This window comes from Calonectris borealis, chromosome 3, assembly GCF_964195595.1.
Source record: "Calonectris borealis chromosome 3, bCalBor7.hap1.2, whole genome shotgun sequence".
NCBI lineage: Eukaryota > Metazoa > Chordata > Aves > Procellariiformes > Procellariidae > Calonectris > Calonectris borealis.
This window is the reverse complement of record NC_134314.1, coordinates 80,294,109-80,307,877: the sequence shown is the minus strand read 5'-3', so window position 1 is coordinate 80,307,877 and position 13,769 is coordinate 80,294,109. Positions and strand designations below refer to the sequence as shown.

General features: G+C 40.4%; 1 protein-coding gene across 8 annotated transcripts in view; it reads right to left on the bottom strand.

Moving 5' to 3' along the window:
• Positions 1-5,290: 5,290 nt before the first annotated feature.
• AFDN (afadin, adherens junction formation factor) overlaps positions 5,291-13,769 on the bottom strand; it is a 136,556-nt gene continuing 128,077 nt past the window's right edge. For 5 of the 8 annotated variants that reach the window (XM_075146337.1, XM_075146334.1, XM_075146335.1 and 2 more), the window contains 3 exons: positions 13,034-13,325; positions 8,614-8,698; positions 5,291-7,467 (listed from right to left, as the gene is read on the bottom strand). In XM_075146337.1, coding sequence (XP_075002438.1) covers positions 7,323-7,467; positions 8,614-8,698; positions 13,034-13,325 — 522 coding nt within the window. In that variant the 3' untranslated portion in view covers positions 5,291-7,322. Of the gene's footprint in view, positions 7,468-8,613; positions 8,699-12,808; positions 13,326-13,769 lie in introns of all 8 variants that reach the window. The other 3 variants (XM_075146331.1, XM_075146332.1, XM_075146333.1) reach the window with 1 other exon arrangement.

Below are 13,769 nucleotides of genomic sequence, written 5' to 3'. Positions count from 1 at the left end.
AGCGCCTGCTGGCCGCTTCCCGCCGCGAGGCCGGCGGCAACGGACGCATCCATGAGTGGCAGGCATGCCCACCAATCCTCTCGCAGTGACGGGCGCGGGGGGTAACGGCGCGGGGCCACGGCGAGGGCCCGGCTGCTAGCGGCGCCCCTCCGGACTGTCGGGGAGAGCGCCCGCGGAGGGGCGGAGGCACTGCTTCCCCCTAGTCCCACGCCGCCTTTAACAGAGCAGTTAAGGACCGTGCTAGAAATAGGGACTGGAGGCCGGCAGTGGAATCCCTCCGTCTACAGCGTCACTTGGGATAAGCGACCCTTATGGCCGAAGCCAAGGATCACGGCGAAGAGTGCAGGGACAGAAGCGAAGGCTGGGGCTGCCCAGGCTGGCGTGAGGCTACTGAAAGATTTCACCTCAAAGCATCAGTTCCTGGGGCCAGGGGTGCAGGCTCCGCTTGTGGGTTCAGCGGCCACAATAAAGGGCGAGGAGGAGGACAGAGCCTAGAGCTCCTATATTGGCTACAGGATTTCTCCCCTGAGCAGTTGGTCTAAGGCTGAAAAGGCTGCAAAGAAGATTAAGGGATAGGAACATCTGTTATACAGAGTGTGCTGAGGGTTGTTCAGCATGGAGGAAAGAAGGCTGAGGGGGATCTGATCAATATGTATAAATACCTGATGGGAGACTATAAAGAAGACAGAACCAGACTCTCCTCCGTGGTGCCCAATGACAGGACAAGAAGCAATAGGCACAAATTGAGACACATGAAACTCCCTCTAAACCTAAAAAAATTTTTCTTTTTTTTTTTTTTAGTGTGAGGGTAGTCAAACACTGGCACAGGTTGGTTGCCCAGAGTGGCTCTGGAGTCTCCATCCTTGGAGATACTCAAAACCCAGCTAGACGTAGTCATGGGCAACTGGCTGTAGCTGACCTTGCTTTGACCCTGGGCTAGATGATACGCAGAGGTCCCTTCCAACCTCAACTATTCAGTAACTCTGTGAACAAAGCCAGTGTCTATGACTAGTCTTAAGAGATGAACAAAGCCTGCAGGTCCAGCTGGTGTGGGAGCTCCTCTCTTGGGCAGCCTCTTGGGTCTATTCATTCAGGCTATGGCCAGGGGTCTCATACTCAGGTTTCCGAGGCCAATATGTGACATATGTTAATAACACTACTTAACGCTCTACTGTATTGCACTGAAAGATTAACATTATCTTGAAAGCAGTCTGAATACTGTTTGGTTACTAAACATGAAAGTATGCCAGATACAAACACATCAGCTTCTTGGAAGCGGGAAACAACACTATTTTTGCACTACAGGTTTGGGGGTTTTTTTTGAGAAGCTGAAGCCAGTATCATGATTACAGAGGAATCCAGTTCTGCAAAACAGCAGTCTCAAGTTACTATCTACTGAACATGGTGAATGTGCTGTCATACGGGCACTAGGAAAGCCGAAGGCGTACAGCAGTGAATCTCTCCATGTTTGGCACAAGAAGATAGCAATCCTTTACAGAGGAACCCAGATGCAGCCCATCTCTCACAGACCAAACCAAACTGTCTTCTGTGATACTCCCATAAACTCTAGCCTCAGTTTTTAAAAAACCAAACTGACTGGAAGGCCCTCAGCAGTTCATCCTTGCAACTAGTTCTGCATTGGTGGAAAAATGAAAACTGACAAATGGCTAAAAAAAGAGAGAGTTCCAAACTACTGCAATACTGAGGATGTCAAGAGATAGAATCATAGAATCATACAGGTTGGAAAAGACCTCTAAGATCATTGTGTCCAACTGTCAACCCAACACACCATGTCCACTAAACCATGTCCCTAAGGGCCTCATCTACACGTCTTTTAAATACTTCCAGGGATGGTGACTCCACCACTTCCCTGGGCAGCCTGTTCAATGTTGGCACTAAGTAAGGCAGACAGGATTTTATCAACATCAGCTATTTTGGGGAGAATGTTTTAGTAGCTTGGGGGGATGTGACTCAATTCTTGACACTAAGCTGTGATTTTTATATGTAATGCTTATCCTGCAGCAGCAATCAAGTCAGAACAATGTTATTTTTCAACATAACGTCATCTCAGAAGGACCATATCCGAAGTGTAATGGTTGATCTCTCCCCGTCTGTGGGTTTTACCCACTATGAATGAGATTAAGCATCTGGTTTCTGTAGGCAGTAACAGAGAAGACTTAATTTACTATCACTCAGACTTTGAACTAGTAACCTAAAACTGAGCATCCCTGGACCACTCTTACTTAGCCATTTCTCTATGCACACCTGAAAAGTTGGATAGTACTGAAAGTTCAGTCCCATTTGTATCCAAAAAAAAAAAAAAAAAAAAATCACAATCCAAAATCACAACATGATCTGTGACTCACCATAACAGCAGCAATTCTCTTTGGGAGCTTCCTTCTATTTCCAAAGCTCAGGAGAAATTGCCTAATGGGCAGGGAGCAAAACAGTCTGTCAGTATCATCTAGGCAAGAAACAAATATAAAATCCAGCTATCTTCTGGAAATGCTGCAAGGCTGTATTCCAGCACGCCTTTCTACACCCATTCTCTGCTTTGAAGAGTCTCGTTTTTTCCCCAAACTTCTACCAATTTGATCCTGTCTTCCCCCTGCAAATGCAGGGCCCTGCCTTACTACAGATCCTCCTGGGGAACCAGAGGGCCAGAAATTTAATGAAATTGCCTAAATCCGCATTTTACTCTATTAGTATTAGCATCAGTGAAATACCGTGGTGGATTGTAAATCTTAAGATACTGCTAAGTAAGCATTGTCTTGAATACTTCTGTTGCATTTGACATTAACCTCAGCAGTGGATCCAACAAGGCTAATGAGGTCCCAGCTTCAGCATTCTGATAGAGTCGTCCATTACATCATTCCCAAAAGCAGTTACTAGAAACAAAACGGCTAGAAAAGCACTTGGGAAAAATATCAAGAGAGAAGGTTGCTATTCCTCCTGTGCCAAACATGGAGAGATTCACTGCGGTATGCCTGCGGATTTTCTACTGCCCGTATGAGAGCGCACTCGCCACGCTCAGGGACAGTAACTTGAGACCGCTGTTTCGCACACAGCCTATCATTTAAACCTCCTATAACGTTATTCAGTGAAGATGTAAACATTTCATTCCACATTTTTAGCAAGACATTTGCTTTGGTAACTGTAGGCAAGTTCTGAAATCCATCAATTAACATTTAAGAATAAACGGAGGTTCTCCGAGCAGGTGTATTGTGCTTTCATCTCCTTAAGGAGTTTACCTGCCATTACAGCTGGGAAAGAAGAAAGCCGACTCCGAATTTTTAATCTGTGAGGCTTTGCATTCTGTGCCACTAACCGACCATTTGAGACAGCAATATATTTTGAGAAAACAGGAGGAAGAGCCAAATGTTTCCCCATTTTTATTATCACATACATGCGTTACTAGACGTTTTAAGACTATTCTTGGTGAACCTCATTTTTTATTATCACTATTTTTGTTATGATTTCTCATGTTATCTAATGGAATTTGGAGGTAAAGAACAGTCTTGTTTATTCTGCTGCTTGTGTACTCATTGCTTGACCTACAAACAGCAATCTGTATGATCACGCATATAGTTTATTATTTCAGTAAACAGGACACACACAATGGACTTTGTCAATTTCTTAATTTCCCTGCCTTTTCCTCAGTTACCAGCAAGACTGTAGTACAAACAGGATGCAGCAGCAGTTGAGAAGCAGTGTATGTGGATGATAGATGCAGAAGGGAGAATTTGAGAGAGGTTTAAAATAATTAAATAGTGTTTGCTGGAAGCCTGGCTGCATATGCAAATGTAATTTCACACAGTTATCACCATAAGGGTCATCATCATCTAAAATATCAAGAGCTATGCTGCTAAGGACAACTCATATCCCTAAAGCAAAGTAGTAAGCACTAGTGTGCTCACTTAGCAAACCTGACCTGAACTGTGCAAGGCATAACTAAAAACTTGTTTTCCCACTGAAAATGCGTTACCACTGTTGCATGTCACACAGTTCCTCCCCGGCAACCACTGGACTATTTTAGTCTGGAGATAAATGTTTCTATGACACAGTTCACAGCTGTGACAACTATAGTCTCATCAAATAAATCACGTTTTGCTTGTACTGGTTCTTTGCTCTTGCTTAGACTGAGGGACTACCATACAGAAGGACAACGGATTGTTTCCTTTTTCTTCTAGACGACACATTCTATACTCAAAATTAAAAGTTCTTTTCCTTTAGTCTATTCTCACAGTCAAAAGCTACAGACTCAAAGCATGGCTAAAAGATTCCACTCAGCCATACCTTGAGGTCCTGGCAGTCATTTCCTTGCAACACACTAAACAGCACTTCTGGCTTTCTGTGGTTCCTTTACCTTCTTCCCTGCCTTCATGCACACATCTCTCATGCTAAAATCCAGAATGTTCTCATCAGTGATTTTGAAAATTCCAGAGCGTAGACCCCACAACTGAAGAGTTAAGGTGCTCACCCGGGAAGAGATGTAGGTGACTGTCAATCCCAGCTCCAGTGGTCGTTCAGCTACAGCAGAAGGCATCTACAGCACTTCAACTGGTGCCTGGTTCCCTCCCTCACCCTCCCCAAGCAGAGCTTAAACTGCCATCTCGCATCAAGAGGCAAGTCATCTAACCTTATCAATCCAACAGCAAACGAGGAGTACCACCACTCTTAAGTCCTTTAACTCAACCTTCATTCAAAACCACACACTGAAGTCCACCCCCCCAAACTTCCAGGTCAGCCAAACTGATTTTTTTCAGAGATTTGACAAAAAGTTATCCTGTCTTTGTGTTCAAAATAAAGAGATCAAATGACTTTTTAAGACAGCAATCACAATGGAGACTCTGGTTGTAATACAATTTACTTTTCCAAAAGAAGCTGCATTTCTGGTTCCTTTTCCTGTTATAAGTACAACTGTGCACTTGAGGAGGATACGAATACAGCACGACTAGCCTGCGTAACTGACCCCACCAATATTTACTATTTCATAAGTTGCTGGTTAAGCTGTAAAAATAACTTCTTTAAAGTCACTGCCACAGACACTTAACAACATTAAGCCAAGAAATTGTCCTCTCTGATCAGTGAGAACCAGCCTCCTTTGTTGATTCTCCCTGTAAAATTGAGGTTTTCATCTATGCATTATGAGATAGACTGACTTTGCTTGTAAATATATTTTAAAAGGACAGGTAAGGCAAAACATGATTAACAAGAGCCCCCTTGGTTTGTGATAACGCTGTTATGAATGCAGAAACAAGTAACAATACAAAAAACATGTAATGCAAAGTTAAATACAATACAAACTTTATTAAAAATAGGTTGCAAGTGAAATACAGTAGAAATGGGAAACTACAGCAGTTTTGATGTTTTTCATAATAATGCACAGACAAATATGAAAAGCACTTTTACACATATTCACACTTGACCCGAATGCCCAATAGCGGCCAAATCCACTCAACTGAAGGTTATAGGTATTTTTTTGCTAAGCCTTTTTCAGATTCTAGCAGCAACAGTAATTCAGCCACAGCATAAGTTTTTTTCCTTACGAAAAATTTGTCACTGTAAGGCTGCTAGTGTTCTCAAGATAAACTGGGAGAGGCTTGCTTTTCCTGGTTAACAGACATAGCAAGCATGCAGATCCTTCATTAACACTTTGAACCAGTTTAATCTTCTACTTCATATTTAACAGGTGAAACGGTAAAAGCACACTTTCAAATAAGAAACCTGAAATACGTAAAAAATATTTACACTCCAATTTTCATTAACTTGCATTTATTTATCATACAACTCTTATTAAAAGTGATTTCTTTCCTAAGGCAGTGAAAGTCTACCCCTTTGTATTTGGAAGTGTGCACAATTCCCTAAATATATATTTATAAGAGAACAATATGATACAGGAAAAAAAAATCATCTAAAGCCAGTAAAGGGCTTTGTCAAATAGAAAATTTGTTTGGAATCACAATCTATATTGTCTTAACATCACACAATGAGAAAAACTCTGATGAGGTCCTTATTCCCAACATCATCAGCCACATACGCATAGCTGAAGAAATAGCGGGAGGAAAAAGATTAACAATTTAAAATTAAATAAGGCTATTACAGTGTGAAAAAATAGCTTGAACTGCCAAAAAGATTTTCAGTACAACAGTGACAGGATGTCAGTAAAGCCAGCTAGACTACAGAAGAGCTCGCTAGCACTGCTTCCTCAGCGTGAGCAGAGATGGTTCGTTGCCAGCACACCAAGCCTCTTAACGACCTTACCAACATTCCCACTCCCAGCCAGCAGTATTGTATTTCCTGCTTCACACTAGCATGCCAGTTCACTTCTCCATAGAAAAAAAAAAGAGGATATTGCTGAACTGATAATAGCAGACTTATCAATACCGTTCCTTGCCTAATTGCCTCATGACTTCTAATCTACCTTTCTCAGAAAACATACGTATCTGTTTTGCTCACCTCGGAACTGGAATCATTACTCCTTGCCTTTAACACACTACTAACATTTTGGTCTTAACTGATGAAGGGCCACTAGTGTAGCCTACTATCTATTGCTCATGTAATTTTTAATAAAACAATTATCCAAAGGTTTTATCTTCACATTTTTGGAAGTCCGAAGCACATGTAGTGGGGATGCGTCAAACATACAGGCTTTTCCATAACTACAGAGAAATTCTTACACAACCATTTTAGACGCAACGAATACGTAGGACTAGAAATGTTTTTATTCCAAGGTTCTACCTACAGAATGTGTGTTATTCCAGTACTAAGCAATGGTAAGATCTGTACTGATACGCTGATCATCGTACAAACACCATACAGTATGTCAAACTTCCATATAAAGTCTTATTTAAGGTGGCCCAGATATTGGCTTCTTATCAAACAACCTAAAATACTAATTTCTAGTGCACAGTTTAGTTTAGGCAGTTCAAGCTATTCTCACTCTCTCTGCTCAGCAGCTAAAACAAAAGTGTGTCTGTAAAAACACCAGGAAACAGAACTTATCTTTGACAAGTGCTACTTGGTCTGGTGCACAAGAACTTAACCCCCAAAACAGAAAGAAAAAAAAAAAGTTACCTTCACGTGATTCATATCTTTAAAATTTTACAGTGCTTTCATTGTATAAACCACAAGCTTCTGGTAAAGTAATCCGTTTTCTTGCTATTGCAACATCTCTAAATCTTAATTAACAGTCTTAGATATAGAGGAATCAAAGTCACTCCTTTCAGAAAACATTCATTTTCTGTTCATTAGTAGTGTGCCCCCCATCTCAATCCCTCAATTTAGAGATCTTCAGTTACATCTGATAAGGTGCTTTAATCTTATTTTGTGTTCAACTCATTTTCCAGTTCCATTAATTTCCTAGAAGCTTTTACTTTATTGGATACATCCTGACCCTGTGAAAAAAGTCGTTGGCGTTCCCTGAACGTCAAGTTTTCTGGTGCTCCAGGTAAATCTGTATCTTGACTGGAAAAGGAAAAAAAAGTCTTTGTTATAATTCTTATCTACAATATCCTTCAAGACAGTAATTCTTAGTGACATGTACTGACTGGTAGCTTTTTTGACTACAGCAAAAGATTCTCTGTTTAGTGTTCTGCAAGGTTTTGTTCCCCACACATATAATTCTGACATTGTGCTATCACTTAGACAAATTAATGGCTCATGAGCCATCTCTGGCACATTAGCAGGAATGAAACTGCTTGCCAATTTTCAAACTGAAGTGCAGCTGTAAACTAAGGCTCTGTCTATATTAGCACAGCACTGCTGTTATGGCTAAATCAGCAAGCCTTTCTGTGGTGGCACGTGTCTGGGAAAAAGCACTGGAATACAAAGCTTTTGTATCTTGGGAAACAAAGCTACTAGTATTGAGGTATGCTATGGTGGCTGCAATACCTCCGTATTTCATTCTATGCTGGCAAAGCTTCCAAGTGCAATCCTTGCCTAAGCTCTTGCACTTACCCTTGTAGCAAACTGATTTTTGTATTACGTGTTTCTGACCACCGCAGTGAAGATCTCAAATCATTGTTAGTTATAGTTGTAACAATACTTTACATATGTGATTAACTCTCATATAATAAAGCTTTAATATATATTTCAATTTCTCGATCAGAAGAGGTTTCACTTTTAGCTCCAAGAGGTCTCTGCTCTGCACACTCCACTGAAACATTAACTACATTTTAAAATGCAGGAACTGGCCTAACAGCTTCTACAGAATCCTAGCCAAGCCCAGTCACATCCTCAGTACGCTACACGCTAAAGCCTGCCACTCACATACAGGATGCAGACGGTATTATTTATGCTTATTACAAATTTGGTAAGAATCCCACTTGAGAGGTACTGTTCAGATTTATAAATACACCTAAACAGTTGAAGTTGTTCATTTACAACGATCTACTGAGTTTACTCAGTTGTAGCACTGAAATTTGCTGCTGTGAAGTAGTACTCAGATCACCTAAAGACTTGTGGAGAATTTATTTGTATTTTATAGTAACCCAAGAAACTCCAGAGCCAACTGCAGAACTCTTGAATAGCCCACAGAGATACAACAACAGAAAATATTGCAGAAGTTAGCCAAGTTAGGTGTATAAAAGTTAATGGATTCCTGCATGTCACCTTTTAGATCTTTTGTCTCTTGGATCCCGATAAACTTCATGGGCCCCAACAGCTGCTCCTGTAGTTCCAGTGTATGAATTTATTCCTTATGCAAAAGGAAAAGTAAGTTGAAGGATTGCAGTTACAACACAAAAGTTTTATATTGTATTTCTTCAAAAAGGTGCAGTGCTTCTTTCAAGAAATAATCTCAAACTAGAATCAGAAATAAATTTAGAGGGTCCTCTGACCTGTACAATATTTAAAACCAGTACTACTAAATTCCACTCCCCCTCAAAACAGCTGTAATTCTTTTATTCCTAATTTTGAGTCAGAACACACTTTGTTTAGATTATCCAGCACATACAAAATCATGGTCTTTATCTTATTATGGCTTACTGTAAGACAGACATTAGAAGTTGTTCAAGCAGATTGATGGAAAGAGCAACACACTTCATTATCCTGTAACAAGCTCCACAGGAAATAAGTTAGCTGCAGCTGCTCTCTTTATGAGGCTAAAAGTAAGCTAAGATTAGTATATACCATCTTTGCAATTCAGTAGTCAGAATTTTTGTCTTGTTTACTTACTAAGTAAACTGTATCACTCAGAAAATGCCCCCTCTCCCCCTCAAATTTAAATTTCAAGCAGTATCTTGCAGCACTGCACCTTTAGTTTAAGTTGATATAACACACAGGTTTTACACATTATATTAATTCTTTCTAAAGGCCACAAGACAAAACCTTTTCTTTCCAATCAAAAAGTTTAATAATTTAATCTATATTTAAGACCATATTCTTTTAACAGCTGTCAGCAAAAGAGTAAAAGTAAGTGTCAGCACAATACTCAGATTTGTCTTCAGATAGTTCTCGTCTCAATATTGTACGTGTTATGTCTTGTGAACCTTCTTCGGTACAGAAGGAAATGTTTGCTTCTTCCACTGGTATATGTAACTTCCCATAAATATTCAATAAAAGAGACATATGAGGCTGGAACACACAAGCAAATTTAGCTAGCATCTTGTAAGCTAAATTTTTTCCACCAAAAATTTGTAGCAGACCAAATCATCTAGGTATGCCAGGCATACGAAGCGTTTTCCCTTTCAGACATGAGTCTTACGTGCATGCAAGTACTATCTTCCCTACTTTGAAAAGTCTGGATCCACAGGCTGTGGTTCACACTTCCACCTGCTTTATGATAGTAGTTTTGATTTGGGTGTTGGCTTTTTTCTTGGTTCGCTGACAGACCCAGCGGTCTTAAGAGACCCAGTGGAAGAAGGTACGAGAGCAAAATTTGCAGAAGCGTGGTTACTAGAGTTAACATTCAGAACAGAAAAGAGCTGTAAAGGACAGTAATGTAACAGAGTCAGCGAGATGGGAGATGGTAAACTGCACAGTGAATTCTGCATTTTGTGCAAACGGCTTTGTACGTTACGCAGGCAGTCTTCATAGAAGCTTGAGCAATCAGGTGAAGTTAACCTGTTCTCATGGCTATTTTAAAAATTACGAAATAAGAGTATTCAGAATTAGTCGTATGGTTTATGAATTAGGTTATTAAAGGCGAAGCATCATACTACAATATTCCTTAATGGTTACCAAAACCCTAACCAAATCTTTGCAGGTTGTCCTTCTGATTGTTTTCCAGGAAAAACAAATGCGCACACACAAAAAATATCACTGAACATTTCACTTTCCTGAGATTCATTTTTCCATTAAAATTAACAGAAAGCAGGATTGGGAAATGCAATTACATATGAAATGGCATTCTGGGTTGTGGATGATGGGAGGCAGGAAGAGTGGTGGTGACAACTAGTGACTGATGGTTCCAGAGTTACTTAATTCATTACATGTACAGCCTTCAAAGTGCCAAATAAGGAAGGGAAGCAAGGGCCTTTGGAAGCCTACGTGTTGTGATGGAAGGCACATTTTACACTCTATTAAAGTCAATTTCAAATAAGAGTTTCTAGAAAAAGAAAGTCCTTTGAAAGAACAAAAATTCAGTACAGACATGGAGTACAGAAGTTTCATGTCAGAAGCCTGCCGTTTCAGAATATTCCTAAGAGCAAGCTGACAACAAAGATAGTCATAGTGCTTAAAGAGAATCTTTTCCGCATCTTTCCTGTCTTTAATCTTATTTTAACTCATTAATTCTATGTAATATAAGGTGCTCAAAAGCTAGAGTCCTTCTGATAGAAAACCATGATTAGGGATCACTGGTTGTGGGTTTATCAGTGGGCTCACATGCATGGTAGGTAAGCATAATGGAATTATTCGCATCGTAACAGTAGCACATAGCAGGTAATGTACAGTGTGTCTACTTACACTCCAGTCTAATGACAAGACACTGAAAAGCTAAAAACTTCCCTCACCTTCCTTTAAGATTTGGAACCGATGACAGAGCCAGACAGGAGTGACAGACGGGCTTGCAGGATCCATAGGGACTAACACATCATGAGATCTCACAGGCAACACCAGGGTAAATAAACAGGGTTTTTTTTTTTTTTTCCTTTAAACGAGTATCAGGTGGATATTTTTTATGCAACTTGGGTGCTGTACTGACCCCAAACAGTGAAACTGCTAAGCATCAACTGTATCAGTTGGACAGTAATTATAAATGAGCTAAACTACTGCCCCTTCAGCAATATTAAAACTACACAAGGCTGTGCAGAGTTTCTCTTCGGTGCTGGAAGCAGTCCAACTGTAGCAGAAGCTAATTTGCCCTGCAAAGGAAAGGATGCCTTGCTGGAAAACAATGACTTGAGCCTTAACTGAAAAGGATGCAGACAGGAAGCTCAGAGTATCACGTACCTGTATGGCCTCATACATATCCTAAAACAGATTCATACTCTACTGCAGCTGGATTAGAAGTGCTTCTGATAGATGGAACCTATTCTGTGGCTCATATGCTCCCTATGACCAGGGCACACTAGACCTCTGATTAAAGAAAGTAAGTCATTTTCATAATTTGTTAGGTGGCCAAAAAGGTGATCAGGGATATACCATGTTGTAGGCTTCCACATTTGTCATTGAGACTTGAAACCAGTAAACAAGTTAGCCATTCGGCTATAAGCCGGTATAAACACTTTCCCTTGCCATCTCAGGTGAGTTGCTACCCTTTGCATTTTAGAAGGATGATCTGATTATCTGGAGTTGGTTGGCAGGCATTTGTTGACTTCCAGCACAAGTAAAAAGAACGAACTAGGGGAATGTCATGGCCACCATTCCCTTCAGAAGAATACAGAAGAAGAAAACAGGTATAGGGGAAGCACTGGCAGATGCTGCTATTTAAAGACAAAATCTTTTATTAATAAACTGCAAATTTATTAGAGTGAGATCTACACACACGGTTTAAAAAAAAAATTAGCATGAAGCTTTGGAGTGAATTAGCTTTGAATTCATGACTGTAGCTAAACTAGTACTCTGCAGATAAAATACGCTGCTGAAGTTACTAACAGCTAGAGCTCTACTTGAAATTAAACTCCATTATGGTTGCCCACTTGGAGTTATAAAAGAAACAAGAGGAGGAGACAAAGAAATACAGGGGTGCAAAAGGGGAGGGAAGGATTAAGGCAAAAAGCACTAAGATGAAATTCAGATTTTTATCTCTCTGCAAGAAAATGGCACTGTACAAATCAGAAGTACAGGAATGGTGCCTAATACATGAAACTAACTGCATGTCCTATATATCTCTTGGTGCTTGTGTATTTAAGAACTACATCTACCAAGGTCATTTTTAAAGCCATTTGCACACACTATTAAAAGAGAGTACCCTGGTACCAATAATGAAAGCAGAAGATAAGCTCTGTCCATGAACCCATTGGAAAAGGTTTCCTCTGTTCAAGAAAGGTGCACTTCCAGATGCCCTGAGTAACCAGTGGTCAGTCATACAAAATGAATCACTGAAAGATACAGGATGAAAGCCAAAACCAACAGTACTTTGAATTGGTTGAGTAACAGTTAAAATAATTTCTGATTCGTTGTGTGAAAGATGGAATTTTTGCTTTTGAAGAGTTTGGGTGAGGAACAAGGAAATGTGAGAGATCAAAACAATTAAAAATTGGAGGATTCATATTAATATCAGGATTTAAGTCAGATCACCATAGTGAAAATAGTGATTAAGTGGGGAAAAAAATAAATCACAAAGTAAGCGATTTGATCTACAGCACCAGAGTTGAAACGACGAGGATAGTTCTGTAGAGACAATTGATTTCATGGTGTCTACCTTTAGAGCTGCCGGCATGGATGAAACTCGGTTTGTTTGGTGGGGGTTGGGGCTGGCTTTTTTTGGCAGTAGTACTGTTGGCATTGACTGGAGATGACTGGAATGAGTTGGAAAGAAAGAGGCCATCTGAAACTGGGCGAGGCTGGCGGGAGGGCTGCTGTGGCTTAAGGGTGGCAGGAGGAAAGTCACCATAAGATTTTCTTGTGCTGGAGTACTTATCCTGACCTGCTAGATTGGAATCCTCCTCCTCCTCATCATCATCATTGTATGCAACAAACTTGGCAGTATAAATCGTGTCAGGGGAGAGGACCTGTGTTTTGAGGTAAGAGGTGTTTCGCTGAGGTGGGGGAGGAGGAGCGTTAGATGAAGGGGTTGGGGATGGGAGTTCATATTCCCGTGGAAGCGGAGGTCTGTACAGACCAGGCTCGTCAGGTTCCAGTAATCTTCGTTCTGCTTCATCGTGCTGCCTGCGCCTTTCGGCCTCTAAGCGACTGTAATACTCCTCTTCCTGTCGCCTCTGTAAGTCCAGAGGAAACAGAAACACAGTGGTCAGAAAGACAGACATTTCAATCTGAGAGAGATTTAGTTTTCCATCACCGAGCTACAAACATCTTTTTTTTGTCTCCTTTTCTGGCAATAAGCAGGGCATCTATATGGACTCATACAAAGAATATTTACTACTACGAAAAAAATGACAGTTGTCCTGTAACACAGCGTTGCTGTTATTTCCAGATTTACCACTGCCTCGGGTAACGAAGGCAGCTGCCTGTGTGAACTAAGGGCGATTCCAGCATTTATTACTCAAATTGTAACTACAGTTAATAAGGGGTAGATTTACTAAAACTGTAAGGAATCTGTGGGTGAGGGAAATAACTAAAATTAACTACCATCTTAAAAAAGGAACTTTGTAATTTTGCTGCATGCTTATATAACATAAATTAATCAACAGAGCCTTGGAATA